The 20,970-nt window shown below is 42.7% G+C and overlaps 2 protein-coding genes across 2 annotated transcripts; both read right to left on the minus strand.

The window, feature by feature from the left end:
* Nucleotides 1-5,496: 5,496 nt before the first annotated feature.
* Nucleotides 5,497-14,276, minus strand: fem1c (fem-1 homolog c). The gene is made up of 6 exons (XM_037098392.1): nucleotides 12,812-14,276; nucleotides 9,742-9,911; nucleotides 9,442-9,630; nucleotides 8,651-9,162; nucleotides 7,727-7,903; nucleotides 5,497-7,492 (listed from the first exon to the last, which is right to left on the minus strand). The coding sequence occupies exons 1-6, from the start codon at nucleotides 13,353-13,355 to the stop codon at nucleotides 7,228-7,230; spliced, it is 1,857 nt and encodes a 618-aa protein (XP_036954287.1). The 5' UTR covers nucleotides 13,356-14,276; the 3' UTR covers nucleotides 5,497-7,227.
* A 365-nt stretch (nucleotides 14,277-14,641) lies between these two features.
* On the minus strand, nucleotides 14,642-19,419 carry tmed7 (transmembrane p24 trafficking protein 7). The gene is made up of 4 exons (XM_037097406.1): nucleotides 19,285-19,419; nucleotides 18,777-18,979; nucleotides 17,842-18,087; nucleotides 14,642-16,776 (listed from the first exon to the last, which is right to left on the minus strand). The coding sequence occupies exons 2-4, from the start codon at nucleotides 18,933-18,935 to the stop codon at nucleotides 16,540-16,542; spliced, it is 642 nt and encodes a 213-aa protein (XP_036953301.1). The 5' UTR covers nucleotides 18,936-18,979; nucleotides 19,285-19,419; the 3' UTR covers nucleotides 14,642-16,539.
* Nucleotides 19,420-20,970: the final 1,551 nt, after the last annotated feature.

The raw sequence follows: 20,970 nt of genomic DNA on the forward strand, positions 1-20,970 counted from the left end.
TTTGTCCCTTTCAGTGCTGATGCAGATATACTCTCTGACTGCATATTCTAAATGAAACTTGCTCAGTGTACCTTCATATGGGTTCAAATGTATCCATATGTGCATATTTGCTATCTGCTTTGCATGTTGAATCTGTCATGTTGCTCATTGTGGAGATAAAGGTGGGAGTTCATCCATAAAGAGAGCAAAAATGTCTCTCGTGCTGCCGTGATGACAGAGACAGAGACAGAGAGGATGATAAGGTGTGAGGAGGTGGCAGACAGAGAGCTGCAGACAGTGGCAGAGACAGATAAAGGTAGACATGGGAAATTGAAAAAGTAATAAAACATTAAAATTGACAATAGGCCTTATTCAAAACGCCCCGCTTTGTTGCTGCTCGGCTCCCCGGTCCGTCCTCATCGGGCTCCACGTGGAGACAGACGGAGGCGCAGGGACGGAGGGATGTCTGGTGACTTGAGGCCCAGCTCACCTGCAGGTATTCAGAGATGGAGACGCTCGCCTAATGTAGGACAGCTTTCCAACAGGGCATTATTCGGCCCCAAATATAGACGGGACAGAAGTAGGCTGATCTAACAGCACTGCCAAAAGGCCACAAAAATAAGCCAATATGTGGAGCCTTTTGTACAGCTGGTGAGGACTGTGTCAGAGACGTCTGAATATCATCTAGAGGATCAGGGTTTAATGTGTGCACTCGTACAGTTAATCCTCGTCCCTGTCTGACATTTTTTCACACAATCTGTAGAAAAACACAAGAAGTTACCATAAAGTTTGTTAATAAATCAAATTGTACTGAATGTTTTTCCACACAGTCGACTTAAAGAGACAGGAGATGAAGATTTTTGGTTTGAGAAGAGTGTGAATAACATCTTTTCAAATCGATTTGGGTTGGGATTGCACCTGAGGAGCTCTATGGAGACATTTTGTGTTTCAGTTTTGGTCGTTTTTTGTTTTTTTAACGTTTTAAAACAAGTCCCCATCTACTTCAGTTGTTTAGGAGAATGCTGCCACGTTGTTTTTCCTGCGAGGCTCCTGAAATGTTTTGTGGATGATTAAAGTTCATGCATCTTTCCACTGGCCTGAGGGTGAGTAGGTAACGACTGAACATTCAATTTTGGGTGAACTTATCCTTTAAAACTTGAAAAAAAAAAAATGCAACTCTATTTGCGCCATGTATGGTTCACACTTCCTGCCTCTGAATAATACCCGCTGCATCCTGTGAGTGTGAGAAAAACAAGAACAGAAAAATGACCCCTGTTCTTGAAGCTGTAGAGGAGTCTGTTTCCTGCTCTGTGATAGGTCAGCGAGGTGGATTCACACCATCTTCACGGGCATCCCTCTGACTCACTACACCCCCTCCCTGCTGAGCTGACAAGTGATTTTTCTCGAGAATCTGGCTTTTATGCACACGTCGCCCTCCCACGCGCACACCGTCCTCCTGTGGCACAGACCTCATTTGATCTGAACTCCTTTCTCTCCCTCTCTCGACACCCCTTTCTTATCTCTCCCTCGTTATGTCAACATCTAGCTCGACACCGGGCCCGATGGCACTGTTAACCTCCGGTGCCGGAGTAAGTGGGCCTGCGCTGCACAAAGCACTCACGTTTCACACTGTGCTCTGACAAGCCCCAACTTGTTCCGGGCCCTGAGACCCAGAAACACCTACGCTACACACTTCACAATTGCCATCAAAGAGAGAAGTTGACATTCCCCGCTGGAGGAAAATCTAGGTTAACCGAGCTTAACGTGGCTGAGATAAGAGGCCGGAAAGAAGGAAGCGCTGCCGAGATGTGGGTGAAGTCAGATTGATTTTTTTTTTCCGGGGCTGACACACTTCACGGAAATATGTTTCTCCTCACACTGGGTCAAAATAAATAACCATGTGTCCTCCTTCAAATCATATCTGTGCTATTTTTAGCAGGTAATTACGGGTGTGGCCGTGAAAAAAGTGAAACAGCACAGTTCAGTGACACTCCTCACAGCGTCACCTTCGCTGCTCTCCAGCTGGTTTTCTCAGGTTGGCTGAACGCAGCTGTAGATCTGTTCTGTTCTGTTATGTAAGAAAAACAAAGTACAGTTTCGAATTAAATGGCCGCCTGTCGCTAAATCCTTCTTCATAGATCACAAGATGTTCTCTTGACCCACTTACAAAACAATCCACCCAAACCTGCTCCGTTGTGCCTCAGCTGCCCCGCACACATACCTACAGTGATCGTGACTCATTAAGAGATTCCCACTCTCCGCTTTGCAAGAGATCCGGCCGGTGACTCATGAGGGAACATACAGGATAGGTGTGAGATTCTGGGACCGACTGGCTGCTGCTGCTGCTGCTGATGTACATGTGGAGGAAACAGGTGGTGAGAGTCTCACTGCGAGAGAGGAGGGGGTGGGAAAAACAGAAACTAATTCATCTCTGCATCTGAAATTGTTGATGATGAAGACATTTTCCCACTGCGGCTTTTATATAATGTAATATATGCATCATCAACACGGTGCTCGGCTCCTCTTTTCTTTGCAGATGAGGGAGCGTTAACATCACATTGTTGCGTGACAGCATTTTGTCAAAATGTTTAATCAGAGCGATGATCTGGACCTGAGACCTGGAGAATGAACCAAGCAAATGTTTTGACAGAAGAGGACTGACTAAAGAATGAGGCTGGTGTTCATCTTTATCTTTTAAGGGGTAACTTTTAAGTTGCACAGGGAAAAATACAGCCGGCATCTGGATCGACTCTAACATCTGGATCATGCTGTGACAGCATATGAACCTACTTGTGGCACTGATGGGCTACCGAAAGTCCAACAACCACAGATGTCTGTAAAAATTGTATCTCACAAATAGAAAATCTGACCTGCTGGTGGTCAGAGGATTACCAAAATCACAGGGGTTCATCCTTCAGAGACTATGAATATTTGTACCAAATTTCATGGCAATCCATCAGGTAGTTCTCAAAACAAAATGACACTTAAAGTGGAAAATACTGCTCTGCTGGTGGCACTAGCAGAGCAGTTTGAGGATCATTATGGTTAGTTGGGTTGATCCTCTGGGGAGCATGAATATCATGACAATGCATCAAATAGCACCAAAGTGTTTGATTGATAGGATTCTTATATGTCTAAGAAATGACCATTTGTGACTTCTTCACCCCATCCAAGGAACCTTAAAAAGAAGGATGGGGGTCATTGCATCACTGAATCTTACTTTGGTGCCAGAAGCTGGTGTCATCTGTACTGAAGTCATTGGGAGAAACACACTGAAACCCAACATGTTTCTGTCGTACGACCTCTGACTGAGAAATGCGTTCGGAATATGAAAGAACACACTTCAGGAAGTAGGTTACGGATTTTTTTCCCCTCCAAATGATTGACAGGGATAATTTGGTTGTGACCAAACATCGCTGATGAGACTGTAGTTACTCTGCCAACAGGAGCCTTCGAGGGAGCAGCAATGTTGCTAACTTCTCTCTGAGGTGTGTTTTTGCACTTTCTGGAGGCATTTTTTTCAGCAGAAGTCTCAAGATGTAGATATGTTGGGATTTTTCGAGTTTCTCCATGCATCTCCTATCGACTAAAATACAGCTGACACCAGTTTGCCACCGAAGTGAAATTTAGTGACGTAATGATCCCTTCCTTCTTTTTAAGGTTCCTTGAACTCATCTCAGTCTCTCTCCACCGAACGAGCTCTGGCTCTGGACCTGGTTCTGTTCAGGATTATTGGAACCTTGGTGTTCTTCAGCAAACCATCACATTGTAATCAAAGATGCATCGTCAAAAGAGAAACAACTAAATTAAGTTAAAAGTATTAGCAAGATGGTGGATGGCATTGATTACCTGCAAGCAAATAAGATAGTGATGGTTTAAAAGCTGCAGTGTTTGTGGGATCAATTCATTGTTGGTTTTGGTCTTTTCATTGGATTCGCTGACAAAAAGTGAAGCTAGAATATCACTTGCTTTATAATTTAATTCTTTATCTTTATCAGATTTGGCTGTATTGATCCTACCAGCTACTGTACCAGATAGAAACAACTGTTCAGATGTCTGTGCTGAGCACCTGCCAAAAGCTGGGGAGTGTTTTTCTTATTTCTTATTTCTTGTATTGCGGCCAAAGGCAAACATATTTGGTGAGCTCCTCTGACTGAGTGGAAAAAAATAATGCCAGTCAATCTCTCGATAAGGTAGAAAACAGTCGTGGCTTTCTTCAAAGCTCCCCGTCGGCTGCTGATGATCGTTTATTGCTTTAAGCCACAAGTCTTGAACAAACATGCCACAAATCAGCAGGTTTTTATTTGGGACAGTTCTCGGAAGAGACTGGATGCCCAGCGCGAGCGACGTCAAAGGTTTCTCTGGACACATTCCAGTCCGGAGGGGTCCTGCGTGCACCCGCTCCCAGCTCAAGTGTCTGGAATGAGTCAACCGCTCAGTAGCTCAGTAACACAACTGCTTGAAAGATGACTTGGTGAAACTAAAACTAGTTACTCCAGGTTAACGACTATAATGAACATGATTTTTGGTCATTTTTTGGAGCCATTCAAAGCAATACATGTTGGGTACACTGATCAAAGTAGATCAAAGCAGATTTTTAGGATCTTTAGAGCAATTTCCACTCACATTACTCTTATGAAATACAATCTTTCTGAGGGGAGGAGTTGCCAAGTCTGTACAGAAACACAAAATATGCCCTTTCCGAATCATGTACTGCTTTTTCAGTCCAACTAGGTTGCCACTGGACTAGTTCTCCCTCAACAGTTACTTCACTTTGGTCCTAAAATAGCTTTATGTAAGAAGACACAGTGTATTATCAAAGACACTGACTCAACTAACCTTGTTTTTGCTTTCTGCTCTCTCTTCACTTGTCCTTCTTCCTCGCTGCCTACAAAACATGAATGTAATTGTATGTGTGTATGTATGTACTGTATTACTGTCGTGAATCCATTATTTTAATCACATCCTCAATGTTACTAACTCTTCTTTATCACCTTTTTTTCTTCATAGCCTCTACTTTTAATGTTGCCATTGTTCCAGTTATGTACATGTCAAATAACTAAACTGTCTTTATATACACAGTATTCATGTATTCAGAGGTTTTTTACTTGCTGAATTAAGATTGCAGAGGGTTTAGGCTGATTGTAAAAAGATTTTTTAAAAAAAAGACTTTTCCTTCCTCCAGGCGTTGCCAGCTTTCTAGTAGTTTGACTAACCAGCAGAGTCAGGAATGAGTCAGGCACCAGAGTACAGGCACGTTCCATTGTGTGTTTGTGAGCTCGTGTTTTCTTCCTTGCCCGATTCCATGGAAAGCTGCAGACATGGCAGTCCTGAAATACATGTCATTTGACTACATTAAAATCAAATGAGGCCATGAGGCATTTCCATCCTTTAAAAATGAGGGGTGAACGGTAGCATCTCATATAAACCTCAACATTCCCATCTTTAACAACCCATCCCCCATCCCAAACACTCAGGCAGCAGAAAAAGAAAAATAAAGACATCTGGACGAGGAGACATGTGCAACATGGGTTTATTGTCAAACTGGTTATTAAGACATGAACTTGATTAATGCCATATCAAATCTTAAACTCCGCTGTAGTAAAGTGCAGATTCAAATCAAGTTGCCCTGGTAGTCCTCATACATTTTCTATGTCTGGTTTTTTAACTGTCAGGTTTAATAGACTGCAATATGAAAACCTACGATTTTATGAAAAGCCCTTTTTTCAACCCACACATCTAAAGCTAATGTGCAAACAAGATAACTCACAAACTTTACGGCGTCCTCCCACTTGTTTGTGTCTTCAGTTCTCATACAATTGGACGACAGTTGTACAAAATGAGCAGAACTACCCTAGCTGTTGTCTAAGCCTAGGAGTTCTCATGAAAGGTTTTCTGCAGTGACTGGTTGGTTGATATGCTGCTGCTGCTGCACATGCACAGTGGGCCGATGATGGTATGAGTTTTGCCTTTTGATCGGGATCATTAAAAAGAGGGACTGCATTTAAAGGTCGGCCATGTATGAATGTTAAGAGGTCACTTCTGTGTACAAGCCTGCACACTCCAGCGGTTGTTTCTAGTGGCAGTCATGTGCAATATGGAATCTCCATGAGTGCCACTTCACCAAACTCTTGTCCTCAATCATTTGTGTAAGCTCCAAAAAAAACAAAAAACAAAAAAACACTCTGCATTCAAGAAACACACTGTGTGGTGTTCGCATTCTTTCACACATTATGAACATACAGTCACTCAAATTCATTCACTCTTCTTACAACAATCAGTAAAATGGTTTTGCATCCCCCCACCTTCTCTGAGTAAAGTAAGGGGACACTGAAGGAAACGGCAGCAATGAGGTAAACACAAATATTCATGAGAGATATTGCACAGACAAGTGCCGGCACAGAATACAACAGTCTCTCTTTCCAACAGCCTAGCCTGTGCATAGGAAGAATAAAGCACTTATGGTGTTCGCAGACATTAAACCCTTCTCGTAAAGCTTTGTTTATACACTAAAGTGGGAACGAAAAAAAATATGAGTCTAGAATCCACACCCCTCGGGCAGATATCCAGATTTGCATGACAATAACTAAATGTATCGTAAAAGGTACAAAAAGGGAAAAAAAAAAAACCCTAATGATGACTGAGGAAGGGTCCATGACTGTTGGCAACAGTGATGGGACAAACAAAAAATAAACCTGAAGTCCCAGCATATGTAGAAACGCCTCAATCATTGCTTTGCGAAGAGAGAAGCAGGCAAAGTTGAGGCCGGTTGGAGCCAGCATGGAGAAAAATCTCTCAAGTTTCATTCAATAAATAGCATAGTGGAATATGCAAAAAAAAAAACATTTTTTTCTAAAGCAAAATACGTAAACCCCTCGCTCACTTCATCCGGAGAAACAACTGTGTGTGTGTGTGTGTGTGTGTGTCCATGTTGCAATCCACTCGTAATACATCCCAAAACGGCAAACAGAGGACGCAAATGGTAACTCATTCCTCTGTTGGCTCCGATAATTTTTCAGTTCATCCTGATTTAAATGAGGACATTTTTGTTCACACCAATCTTCAAGTTCATTCCTCCAAAGAGTTTGAATTTGCAAACCTAACCCACAAAAATTGTCTTCCGGCTCCTCAAACACCTCGTGGGTCAGGTGTTGAGCTATAGTGCTCCTCAGTCCGTCGAGTCCACTTGATGTAATCACACCCCCTCCTCTTGTCATCCATCCACTCCCCTCCACTCCTTCACAGTCATTATCTGTGGAGCAAAACAAAGGCCTCTAGTTTCTCGGGGATGTTACCCCGGTAGTCGAGGCTGTGCTTGACGATGACCCTGGCTGCTAGGCACTGCAGGGTGGTGTGGTTTATGGGCTGGATGACATTCCTGGACAGCTCCTTCTCATCCAGGAGGTCGCATGCAGTTTGTTGGAAGGCGTTGGTGCTGTCAAAGTGGGTCCCGCATGAAATCAGCAGGTTCATGATGTCTGGGTGGCCATTGGATGCTGCGATGTGAAGGGGGCTGATGGAAGAGATTAGACTGATGTTGTTATCTTTGGTCTGGATTAATATCTTTTCAACTTTATTCTTTCTTTCTTTGTTTGTAGACAGAGAAGGATTCACCTGATTACTTTATTTTTCTATTATGTTGCTTCTTATTAACAAAATGACTAGTGAAAATTCAAGCAGGATAGGGGAAGGACAGCAAACTGTGAGAGCTGGCACTAGAGAAAAAGAAAACTGCCAACAAACAAACCTGTTGTCATCCTCATCGCGGCTGTTAACATCTGCCCCACACTCAAGGAGGATGGAAGCGACTGTGAGGGAGGGGAACTTGCAGACGGGGTAGCGGCCCACGCAGGTGGTGTTGCGGTCGACCGCCAGGTGTAGTGGACTGTAGCCGTTCTTACCACACGGCTGGAGCTTCAGGAATCTGAAGATTTGGAAAAATGTCAACATCAAGATCAAGGTAATAGCACTATGAAAGTACAGGACGGTGTCAGAACTAGCCTCAGGTTTGTCTGAGCTACTGACACAGATTATGGCAGTCATCAAAGTACCGGATTCACTGAGACAAATTCACAAATGGCGTGTGTCAGATGGGGAATGCATTCTTCTGTTCAACTGACTCTTGTTTGCCAAAAAAGGGGATGCAAATACGCCTCGACAGCCTGACTGATGCAAGTTTACACTGCTACAAATAAACGGCAGGGCTAAAAAAAGACTTGCAGAAATGAGGTCAAATGAGTTTCACCACAAAACCAGTGTATTCCCTGAAAACTACGATATGTAGATGACCTCGCAGTACACTGTGACAATTTATAGCCCGACTGATACATCACTTGGAATATATTATCTGCCAATTTTGGCCCATCACAGAAATATAGGATGTTGTGACATGTGCCAATATGAAAACTCTCTTTTTGACATATCATAATAGAAAGAGATAAGAGATAGAGATAATTCATAACTATTTATTTCCCAGTGAGGTTGACTGTTTCACTAATGTCACTCATGTTTGTTAATCTGTATTAATATCTTGCTGCAATGAATCACTGCAAAAGATGTGTGCATGTCAGCCAAATTATAGATGTCAGAATTTCTTTACTTCCTTATATACTGACATCAGCCCTAAAAATCCAATATGGGCTCTAACACAAGTCATTTACACTGAACCTACCTATAGATAGTTTCCTTCTTGAAGTGGTCCTGCTCTGCAGTACACGGCACCTTCTCCAAAAGACAAATGAGGTGCAGGATGATTGACAGGGCCTTGCTGAGCTGGGCAGGGTCCGGGGGCATCGGTCCATTTTGTTTAACTGCCCGCTCAATCTCCAACACGCTCTTGGAAAGGATCCCCATCAAGTCCTCAAATGACACCGATGTCCCCAAAAGGCCCTTGGCTCTGTCCTGCAGCATGAAGGAGAAGAGCTCAGCGAACGACAGCAGGCTGGAGGCAGTCATGGGGCTCAGCGGGTCCAAATTACTCTGCTGCATGTCCAAAGCATACTTCCACAGATTGATACAGCGCTCAAAGTTCCCAGAGTCCGCGTAGACAGCACCTCGGTAGCGGATGTAGTAAGACGTATCGGGATGTTGTGGGCCGAGGATTCTTTCACGTATGAGCAGTGCCTGCATGCGCATTTCATCCGGGTCAGATATCAGCCCGTCCAGCTCTTCTCCATTCGTTACCTGGGAAGAGGATTACAAGGTCAGGACAGTGGCAGGGTGCAGCAGTTTAGTGTTTCCGTTCACAAGAGAAGAAGTCAAGAGTTTTCAGAAGCAAATAGCGTTGTCTCCTCAAAACTCTGGACAGCTGTACTTGTTTTGTTAATAAATATAAATATGCAGGTTTTTCCTGCCTATTTTTGTGCAATAAAAATGCCCATAATAAAATTTCACAGGCATTTAATGCAACACAGAATCACCAAAGCTGGATTATAAAACTAACAAACTCAAACTGACACTCACCTCTCTGGCGTAGTCATATGCCATGATCAGCTGCTTGGGTTCTGGTTTATGGACAACGTTGTTACTGTCCGTGTACCTGAGGTCCATTGCTCTCTTCCAGTATTTTAAAGCTCCAAGCAGATCTCTCTTCTTGTCAACAAATGTGGCTCCCAAGAGCTCCAGGGCATCGATGCGTTCCCTGTTGCTTGTCTGCACAGAAAAGGAACAGCATTTGTCATATTTTTCGAAGATAAATATTCAATGGATTTAAAATGTCACAGCCATGGCCTCAAACGAGAGTCTGCGCAGACCAAATCTGACCTGCTGGTGCGTTGTCAAGTCGTCTACGATGTTAGTGTGGCCTGTGACGCTGGCAGAGAGCAGGGGCGTCATGCCGTAGCCGTCCTGCTCCATGGAGGCTCCATACTGCAGTAGCATCCGCATGATCTCCAGACTGCCCGACTCTGCACAGTCATGAAGCGCTGTGTTGCCTGTTAACAGTGAGGGACACATGTCATACAATAAGCTACAGATTGTGTTTTTTTTATATTCAATGAGAAACCAGATGAAGACATTTCTCCTAAGCCCCCGTGTGGAGACTTCAGAGACAATCTGTTCATTTGAGTTTTAATACTAGTCACTTGGAGCACTATCTACCAACTAGCGTATCATTACATTTAGTGTAGTCAAAATAAAATAAGCAACAATTTCTTATCACTATATTAGAGACCCAGAGAGTTACAGCAGAACTAGAAGTCAGCCGTTTACCCTGTACACTAGCCTCTCTCATGAAAATGTATTCCAAATGGCTGCAGATCAGCTGATAGCAGGATTATTGTGGATGCTGCCACTGAGCCCTTTGTTAGACGCTCACTTCCACTCAATGATTACCCATTCAGGTGCGGCTCAGGTCATGCTGCCGGTAGTTCTAGTACAGTGGGTAAGCCGGCTGAACAGAAGCTGTCGAGTGGGAATGTCAGCTCAGCTGCAGCAAACCTGTGCTTGTGCAATGATATCTCCATTAAATTATATGGCCTCTCTTGACACTGTGAAATGTTTTGAAACAGTCTATGAGTTGTTTGCTTTCACTTTGGTGGGTATGCCACATCAAAAAAAAAAAAAAAAAAAAAAAGGGGGGGGGGGGGCACTAGATGAGGTCTAGACTGAAAACATTGTATTATGAGCAGCCATCAGTACATAAAAGGAGCATTTTTGAACAAGTTAAGGCAGCAGGTCTAAGCACTAGATTCCTGCAGTCAGATTCCTTTAATAGTCAACACATGTTGACCCAGACATCAGTGTTTCAGAACACCTATGCATCAAGAAAAAGTTACATAACACTTAATTATATGTTGGTACATACCATTTGTTACATAGGCAGTAAAATACTACTTAGCCTAAACATGTCTTGCCTATCCTGCAAACAGGTCACACAGCCCCTCAGGGTCAATCATCAACAGAGCATTGTAAACCAGAAGGTTTCCACAGCTGGTTCTTCCTGGAGTCAAACACGTGGCAGTTGTTGTTTTAGGGGAGTACTTACCAATATTATAAAAGTTCAAAAGAAATCACACATACATGTGAACACCTCCAAACAAGTCATGTCCATCCTTTCTGGCCTTTCATTTCAACACAACCCTTGCTTCACCTTTGCTTGACTCTCACCTGGCTGCGCTCAGTGCACTGAGGCTAATCCATATTCAAGTAGACGAGACCAAACAGGGTTAGTCGGGGATTAACCATTATTTATACTGTTTAGTTTCTGCCAAAACCACACCAATCAGATTCTTCTGTCATCTTGCCCTTAAAAACAGAAAACGTGGGGACAGCAGCACTGCAGCTTTTCCTCTTGTTTATCAGAGATAGACAGAACGAGCTGGGTTAACACTGCATGCGTTCTGTTTTTTGGCACTGGTGTTATCATTTGGGATGGATAAATCCTTTCTAGTGAGTATACAGTCATGTTCAAATTTGTTTCATCTATCTAACACTGCCCAAAAGGAATATTATCCGATTTCATCATCATGTTAGCATAAATTTGCCACAATGTCTCGTTTGGCTCTTCCTCAAAACCACCTGTCACAAGACCTGACATTTGCCCTAATTTAAGGGGTGTGTTCAACATTTTACCTGGTGTAAGAAATGTGTTGATCTTTGCTTGTCTAGATAATACATTTACTTCCACTAACAAAACAAGTTAATCCAGAAACTTGGGAAATCCTTTCCACAGCCAGGGATTAGACGAAAACTCATTATGTTCCTCTAAACAGTATTAAGGCTAATTTAAGGGCAACAGAAGTGGCTGCAATAGTGGCGCCCTGCTGACCACTTCTTTTCTAAGCTTGCTTGCCTTCCATCAGCACAATGTCCATTGTCTTTTTTTTTTAAAATTTGCCACTTCATATCCAATATTACACATCTACTCCTTCCTGTTGGTTCAGCTGTTATGTGAAAGGCACCAGTCTGGAGAACTGAGAGTGCTTTCAACCGCAATCACCACATGATAGCTTGTTTTTAACGCCTCGCAGTAGCTTGAGCACATTATAACACCTGCCACCTGCTCCTCTATTGATCAGGAGAACTAAGTGATCGGATGTTGATGAAGTGTCGACCACAAATCGCACAGGCGAACCAATGCTACAAGAACACTGTTCTCACCGGTGGATGTGTAGGAGATGGACCCCACAAATTTTGTATGAACCAATACATGCGCCTGCTTCTAAGTTTGACATGGTTGTGAATAAAGATGTACCTCATATATAGTCATATGATGAAGAATGATAGATACAGTGGTTTCCAAGCTTCTTAGATGTCAATGGTGGTCACATAATGATTTCAATGTAGGATTTAATTTCAGTGTTTTTCTATTTAATCAATCCTATCATCTGTCATCTAATTAAAAAAAACAAACAAAAACAAAACACAAGCTGTGACTGGCTCTTATGTGTTTAGAAATGAGCATTTAAGGGCAACATGAGATCTTTCAGACACACCCACAAAGTGAGTTCAAGCTGACACAGTCATCATTGTGCTTTCCATTGTGAAACCAGACATTCATGTCATTATGCTGAGTCACTGCAAAAGGAAACATGTTAACAATTTAATTATTAACTCGTGTTGTCGGCTGGTTACAGCAACGCTTACGTTTAGATGGCCTGTGATGTATGTGGGTATTTTACTTGATGACTACTTGTGTGACTCATCTGTCATTTGTCAGGACTGATGTGGATAGAGAACTAAACCCTTATAAAAAAAAGTGTGAAATGTGGGAATCTGGCTTAAAATCAATTAATTTGCTGGTGGTTTTGTTATTTTTTCGCCCTCAGAAATCATTTGAATAAAAAGGGAGGCTAGTGTTGGAGCTGACAGGTGTGTGTATGAACCCACTCACCTTTGACACTTTTTCTGTTGACATCCGCGCCTTTCTCCAGCAGGTACTGCGCTATATCTTTGTGTCCCTTGTAGCAGGAGATCATCAGACACGTGTGGCCGTGTCTGTTGGCCACCTCCAGGTCAGCTTTGTGCTCCACCAGGTATTTCACTATGTCCAGGTGCCCGTCAAAGCAGGCTGCCCTCAGGGGTGTGGAGTTGGTCAGGGTGGTGCTGTTGACAGAAGCACCGTGACCCAGCAGGGACTGGACCACTTTAAGGTGACCCGCCGCCGAGGCCGCCCAAAGCGGGGGCGCTCCCTCGATGGTCTCCCCGTCAAAGTTCACCGATCCACCGACCTCCACCGGAGCGCTGCAGCACTCCAGCAGGTACTCCACCAGGTCCAGGTGTCCGTACCGGGAGGCCATCAGGAGCGGGGTGGCCCCGTTTGTCTTCTCGCCCATCAGCTTGGTCACCTCGTGCCCATCTTTGTTCTCCAACAGTTTCTGAAGCAGACGGAGCTTACCGTCCCTGGCTGCGTTGAAAACGGCCGTCTTTAAATCCATTTCTGAGAGTTTATTTCACTGTTAAATTAAAAAAAATAAAGGCAACGCTGTCCCTGAAACAATGGGTCAACGACAGCAGGAGGTGTAACGTCAGTGTGAACCAGAGCGGCTCGGGACCCTTTGTTTACAACAAGCTCCCACTTTCTAGCTAAAGGGTTAACCAATTAGCCAACGTTTATTTGGTTCAGAGCTCACAGCGCTTCGTGGCTTGCCTTTAACTTCAGCTTTCAAATATTGGCATCGGCTTGTTACGTTGTGTGAATGGCTAACCCTGTTAATAACTCAGACGTTTGAGGCGACCCTTGGTCCAGTAATACATTTGTCGCCGAGTTAGCAAGGTCGGCTAGTCAACTTCCTTGATCGGTAGCTAGCCGACTGGCTCCGTTTAGCTTCACAGCTCTTCACTGACCGTTAAACCGATACTCATCCACTGACACTTCTTCCCCTCCGAGAAGCTCTCCTCCATTAGCTCCGCTTCCCGTGCTTGTCATTGTTCCACGACATACTCCTGAGGCGTTTTTTTTTTTTTTTAATATCTGTTGTCGGAGGGCCGAAATATAGAAAAAAAAAAATCCACCCCCACCCGTAATGCCGTGCTGCTGCTAGCTTAGCCAGGGAAAAACGACGTTCGGTCTCTCGCTCGACCTCACAACCGGGGATATCCCCGAGTATCCGAGGCGGTTATTTTCCGTTCACACAAACACACACACACGTCGAGAAGAAAACGGACAGACGTTACCCCCAAAACGGCGAATAACAGTCGTCCATGTAGCCACTCAGCGAGCTGGCACGACGATAGTCTCAGCGAAGGGGAAGGCAAATAGGGAAGGCTATCCACCCACGGCCCGACCGGATGATCACGACTCAGTTTCTGTCAAATCGGAGATGTAACGCAGTCTCTTTTCTCCGCTGCCGCGCATGATTGACGTGTCAGCGACCAATCACAGAGCTGCTAGACTGTGACGTAGCCAATGAAAAAACAACAGAAACACATTGTTGATTTATGAGTGCCTGTGATTTTTGTGAAGAAATAATAAGCATGACAGAAGGGGAAAAAAACTTAAAATATCTCCTCTGTACTTATTAGATGAAGCCATATTCTGAAAAGTTGAATCCATGCAAAGCTGCCTCTGATAGCCTTGATTATATCGCTCCCTACAGGAAAAAAAGAAGCATGACAAGGGCATTTTCTCTCTCTCTCTATATATATACTGTATATAAACTTCCATTCCCTCAATGAAAACCAAGCTTTTATTAATGATGGTTAAATAAAAAGACTACCCAGACATTTTTAACAGAAAGTTTATTCAGCCATCCCAATAACTTAACAAATTCCCAGAATACCTCAAAGCTGAACCTGTGTCCAAAGATGACCTAATTTAAAAAGTGCACCACTTAACAAAACTATCAATGAGCATATGGTGAAAGGGGGGAAGCAGAACAATGGAAGAACAGTCAAGCCCAGAATTAAAAAATGGCAATAACAACAGGTGTTTTAGCAGTTTTCCACGTCACCACAGTATAAAGTCAAATACGTGTTGTGTGTTTCTATGGGTTAGGTGTCAACATCTGTCATTTTCATTCGTACAAAAGACACAATTATAGCAGAATTCTCAAGTCTCTTGGCTTTGTCAACAGGTGATCAGATCTAAGTCACATTCATAGTTGTTGTGCACTGTGAATATTCTACAAATAAACAATGACAACAATCAAAATGACTATGACTAAGAGCTGTCAGATTTTGAGAAAGAACAACTTTCATGCGAATCCTGGCCAAAGAGACACTATCAGGCTGAACCAAGCCTGCAGTTATCATATTTAGCGCTACCTGCTCATATTATCTAGCTAAAATCTTAAGAATTAACCATTTATTTTTTGAATTTTTCTTTGAGTGTTACTGATGAGAAAATGAACAATCACACTGGAAAATAAACAGAGACATTAGATATTAACTGTCCAAATCTTAAGTGGTCAGTGAGGGGATGACAAAATTACAACTATGACTCATAGTTACAAGTATTATCTTACATTCAAGCATTATTTTGCAAACAAATCTTGGATATTACAACAGTGCTGTATAAAAACAGGAGGACAACAGTGACCCACAAGATAAATAAGTTGTTACACTTCCAACAGCAAAGGCAGAATTAGACATGACATTGCAAGGGAACCAGTGAAAGACAAAAACATTTAACATGGTGGTGCACTTCAAAATGCTGGCATTGCCACCTGACGCAAAATGTGTCATTTTCAAAACACAAGAATAATGTTAGTAATTTTTTTGTGTCCCGCAGTAAGTCACATAGATGTGAAAAAAGAAGCCCCAACCTTTATTAAAGTGTGATCAAACAGAAGCACGTCTTTGCTTCCATGCGTCTTTGGGTAAATGGAATCTAAAATCCAATTCAAGGATTTGGCAGCAGACACTAACAGGAAACCATCTGCACTTCTAAATTGTATCCCTCAACCCAAATGCAAACTGCTTCATGGTATTATTAGATTATAAGATGGCTGACTCTCTGTACAGTACACTCCCAGTTAATAACTCATCGGAAATGACAGAGCTGATAAAAGCAAACACAATATCGAGCCTTTCTCACTTTATACAGTGAGATTTAATAACAAAGAAAAAGATGCCACAGATTTTTCATAACCAAATCTTTTGCCTTGCCAATGTGGGTTTAGAGAGCGAATGCTCTCCCTACTTTAAACATTTAGTCATAACTTCTACTGCCGTGGTTATTTCAGTGCACAGTTTTGGCTGAAAAATGGAACAGATCTGGGGGAGACGATGTGAGATGATGGGGGGTGGGAGTAAAGGACACAAATAAAATAAGAAAACATTTAGAAATCATTAAGAATATTTGAAGTAAGTTTGCTGTAACTATGTGCACAGCTGCCTGAACCACCTCCAATACAGATAGTTACATGCAAGCCTTTCTTCAGGTTTCTCCTCTTTTACCACCTCAAAAAAAATTTCTTAACACATACAACCTTTTTACTCAAACCTCTTTTGCATAAAGTTTGCTAGAATGCCAGTGCTGAACAAGGATAACATGTCAGATTGTACTACCTGGAAGTTTGATATGATCCAATTTTAGTTCAGCACTGATATTCGTACACACTCTAAGCACACAAGCCAAGGTACGAATAAAGAAAGTAATGAATCCAGGATCAGAGGCTGTTACGATCCGACTCGTGTTGTAGTCGTCTTCTTGTCAGAGAAGAAGCTTCTCAGCAGGACCACCTGACTGATGCTGACCACCAGAAGAATAATGGCTTCTCCAATAGACCAGAAAGCAACACGGGTATTGAGGTCCTCTGCCCGACTGCGTCCCTGGGCCTCACGGAGGCGGAAGTGTGTCTGGTAGTCGATGACTGACTTCAGGGCCTCATGGATGGACACGCAGGCTGACTCACACTGGAAATGGTAATTGGAAGCAAAGGCAAAAAAAGATATTTAGACTGTGGCTGGAACTGTGGTTTACAAAGTTGGGCGACCAAAAAAAAAAAAATCCAATGTTGGATTAGGGTTCCCCCAACTTTTAAAATAAAGAAACATTCAGTCATTACCAAAGATTGAACATGGCCATCCAGGTAAAAAATTCTAGATGCCCAAGAGGACAATGAGACGATCAGTATCTAGCGGCACACACACCCTAACCCCAACCCTTACAGCAGGTTAAACCTCTTTTCAGGTTATATTTAGGTGGAGCCTGGCTGGGAATTTGCACAGGCCACAAAATTTTAATTGTTAAAGAGAGGGGGATATGGAAAAGTGTATGATCTCATTTTGAATCACACGCCATCTACAAAATGAGCCTTTAGTTTCTTAGATAAAACTGAACAAATCTGGGCTTTTGTCAGAGCATTTATACATCTGTATGACAGTAATTTACAATGAAAATTTTAAAACTAAACACACAAACATGCAAATGCATAAGCAGTGTTTCCCACGCAGACAGTATTTGGGCGGGCTGCCCAGGTTTATTAAAGGCTGCCTAAGCATATTTGGCAAGCCATTTTGCCATTTTTACCTTTATTTTTAGAGCTGCTCGAGAGTATAATGCCATTAGCAATCAATTTACTAGTGGACAATCTGGTCTCATTCTGTTTTATGTCTACTGACATCGCAGATGCTCTGTACAGAAACATGTACCCATGCACCAATTGTGACACCAAACTTTCCTATAACGTACGCCTAGGTACGCTGTTGTTTTGTAAAAGCTTTTTAGTACTTCTGGTTGGTGTTGTAGTACATACTTATTGTGAGAGAGAAACAGAGAGAAGCCAGGGAGGCCAGTGTGTGTCCAAAAAGGTGGACAACTGAAGCAACACTACATGGGCAATCTTTTGAGGCGACTCTGGAGAAAGACTGTTGGCCCTCTCATTTGATCGCCACCCCCTCCTTGCCGCCACGGACACCTTTGTTCCCGTGGGAAACACTGATAGGCTTGTACAGTACATCTCCCCACACACAGCTTACCTGGGTAAGAGCAGTGACTCTGTTCTCATTGGGGAAGAGTGGAGGGTCATCCCCAACCTGAAAGTCAAAGTAAACTGTCTTGTGTGTGAAGGTGGAGAACTCGTTGCTGAAACAGAACTTGAAGGTGCCGTTCTTGGCTGCTGTGAAGGTAAAGCTGTCATATTGCTTCTTCATCTCCTTGTAGAGAGTGGTTCCATCTGGGTCCTCCAAACGACAGTCCACATCATAATGGCCACCGGTCACAACCTATAAAAAACACAGACAGGAGGACCATCAATTCAGTTGTACAGAGAGAAAGATAGACAATATTCACTAAAGCAATGTCTACTATAAAACCCATCTAATAATTTAAAAAAATGTATGTTCAAAGTATTTAATATCTTGAGATGTAAGAGATTTTAAGATTTGAACTGTGAATATACAATACACAGTATACCCGTACAGATTTTGTCAGAAAATATTTCCAAATAGACTACAAAAAAAATAATTAATACACAGAAAGAAGAAACACAGTGGCCTGGGGGGGTGCTTAATTGTTTGGCAACTTCCTTTTCTAACAGTGTTAAGATCTTTAGTATAAGGACTGCAGGATATCTTACACATAACAATGAAGAGAAACCTCAGACTGACATGTACGAAGACCCCTGTAAAATACAGCTGCTTACTAGTGCACACAGATATTTACATATGTACATTTTGCTTATAAAAACAAAATCTACCTGTTTGAGCCAACAATATTTGTTCATGCTACACCAATAAATACAATTGGGGAAAAAGGTTTGTCATTTATTGATCACTCTGATTACTGCAGATATAAATCTGCTCCTAGCTTTGTGGCGTTAACATTTGAAGCCAAATGTTTCCTTGAGTAACAGTCAGACCTATGTTAACTCTTAAAAAATTGTCAACTTTGGCCTAAAAGAGGACTAGCGCACCTGAAACTCCAGTGTACACTTGGTGCCAACGATGACGTCCTCATAGAAACACTGTTTGGCGTTGTCTGGCAGCTCAAATGTTAGCTCGGAGCCCAGCACCCACCCACAGAGAAGCTGGGCCCACAGCACCTGCAGTAGCACCCGAAAGGATCTGTACATCCTGAAGACCGAAAGCCAAGCTTCTGAGTAAAACCTGAGCGAACCTGAGGGGACAAACATTAGCAGACATCAAACTAAAAGCAATATTGACGGTGGCAAAAATACAAAAATGTTGACAAAGCAAACCCGGACATTGATATTAGCTTAACTTGTTAGCTTAAAGCTAACTAGCTAGCTAGCTGGCCGGCCTTTTTATACTCTTGACATCAAACCACTTAGAATTTGTAACATTTTCCTATGACTGGTGTATTAGTGTATCATAGACGCATTAAGGCTATTAAAATTAACGTAAATTCACATGTTAACATGTCGTAATTCATTATTTTGTCAGATGTAGCTAACTACTCACCACAAGACGCTCACCCGGATGCGACTAATGCTATGTAACGTATTACAAACGTGGCACGACATTGGCTGTCGGCAGTGAAAGCCCGCCCTCTGCTCTCTCTCATTGGAGGAGTGCTTATGAGATCACGTGGGATCGCGTCCACATACTTGAGAGACGTATCTTCCAAATGCACTCCAACGTGGCTGTGGTCAGAAGTAGCACTGCACCTGTACATGATGTGTTAATCAGTTTAGATAGAAGATACCGTCAGTTCACTGAGAATGCTGGTATAGCGAAAACTTATTTTAATCAACAAAACTACACGGATATGGGATCTGAAATTATTTTAGTTGTGACTGTGGCGGATATTCATAATCATTATCAAGTATTATACACTGCAGTTATGACCAAGACGGCCTCGACAATTAGGAACACTGATTCTTATGATCTTCCTCATGACAGGTCATATGGCCTGTGCATGCAGCCATGTATAATTGAGACATTGAGTCAGACACACATTGGTCTATTGGCTTATTCTGCATGGCTAATATATACTTCCCATGCCCCAGTCTAAGCATTATAATAAAACTTATATATGCCTTCATCTTGATCTCTCATAATACAACTCTATACAGAATGTATGCCACAATGACTGTCTCTATTCTAAGGCTGAGCTGAATGAGCTGGTGAAAAGGTACAGGGTCCATTTTTTCTGTAATCAGGCATTGTTCTCATCTTTTTTCTTTAACTGGCAGAAATGGGCTTCCAAATGTAACCCATGACAGAGGGCACATACTTGTAAACTATAAACATATTATTATGTTGACGATGATGGCAAGGAGGAGAACAACAGAAGACTAGAAGAAAGCTTTTGTCATATGGTGCAACAGCAGCCACCTGAAGCTCAACATCACCCTGCCCCAGTCATCATCCAGGGGAGGAAGCTGAGAGAGCGTACTCATACAAGTGTCTACAACAACAATAAACTGGACTGGTCTCACAATGAGACTGAAGCTCCTGAAGACCTTCTGCCAGTGTACTCTTCTTAGCCATGGTGTGTTAGTGGGGCATCATCAAGACTGGTGAGCTCAACAGGCTTAACAAAACTATTGAAGAGGGCCTGCTGCATGGCTGGAATGGAACTGGACAGTCTGGAGACAATAGCTGAGAGGAGGATGAAAGATAAAATCAAAGCCATCTTAGAAAACCCCTCTCACCCTCTCCACAAGGAGCAGCGACAGATCGGCATTACATTCAGCCTTCACATCCTCCCACCCCGGTGCCAAACTGAACGCTTCAGACACTCCTTTGTAGTCACTGCTATCAGACTGTACAACAGCAGTGGAAGCTGCAGTCTGTCATCTCACTGATCACACCCTCCCACCCCGAACAAACAGACATCCCCACAGCACCTGTCAAAGTCAGGACTCTGACACTGTCACAAACTACAGTGTACACTATACTGTACCCTGGTGTTTACATAAGTTGCTGCTACCAGTTCACGCCATGACACTTTATATCATTACTTGCCACTTTATATTGCCATTTTTAACAATTGGAGTAACCCACTATTATGTTTTATTTTATGTATATTTATCCAGTCTCTTATTTCAATTTGTATTTGTTCCTTCTTTTTCTTTGTGCTCCTGCAACACTTTAATCTTCCCTCTGAGGATCAATAAAGGATGATTTTATCTTATCTTGCTG

The sequence above is a fragment of the Acanthopagrus latus genome, chromosome 5, assembly GCF_904848185.1.
Source record: "Acanthopagrus latus isolate v.2019 chromosome 5, fAcaLat1.1, whole genome shotgun sequence".
In the NCBI taxonomy this organism is placed as follows: domain Eukaryota; kingdom Metazoa; phylum Chordata; class Actinopteri; order Spariformes; family Sparidae; genus Acanthopagrus; species Acanthopagrus latus.

What these genes read in the sequence shown, in the direction of transcription:
- fem1c (XM_037098392.1), bottom strand. Translation starts at nt 13,355, where the DNA reads ATGGATTTAAAGACGGCCGTTTTCAACGCAGCCAGGGACGGTAAGCTC. An exon ending in CAACAGAAAAAGTGTCAAAG is followed by an intron (nt 9,912 to 12,811) that starts GTGAGTGGGTTC and finishes CACTGTTAACAG; the next exon opens with GCAACACAGCGCTTCATGAC. An exon ending in CATATGACTACGCCAGAGAG is followed by an intron (nt 9,163 to 9,441) that starts GTGAGTGTCAGT and finishes TCCTCTTCCCAG; the next exon opens with GTAACGAATGGAGAAGAGCT.
- tmed7 (XM_037097406.1), bottom strand. Translation starts at nt 18,935, where the DNA reads ATGTACAGATCCTTTCGGGTGCTACTGCAGGTGCTGTGGGCCCAGCTT. An exon ending in AGTGTACACTGGAGTTTCAG is followed by an intron (nt 18,088 to 18,776) that starts GTGCGCTAGTCC and finishes TGTTTTTTATAG; the next exon opens with GTTGTGACCGGTGGCCATTA. An exon ending in GAGTCACTGCTCTTACCCAG is followed by an intron (nt 16,777 to 17,841) that starts GTAAGCTGTGTG and finishes TACCATTTCCAG; the next exon opens with TGTGAGTCAGCCTGCGTGTC.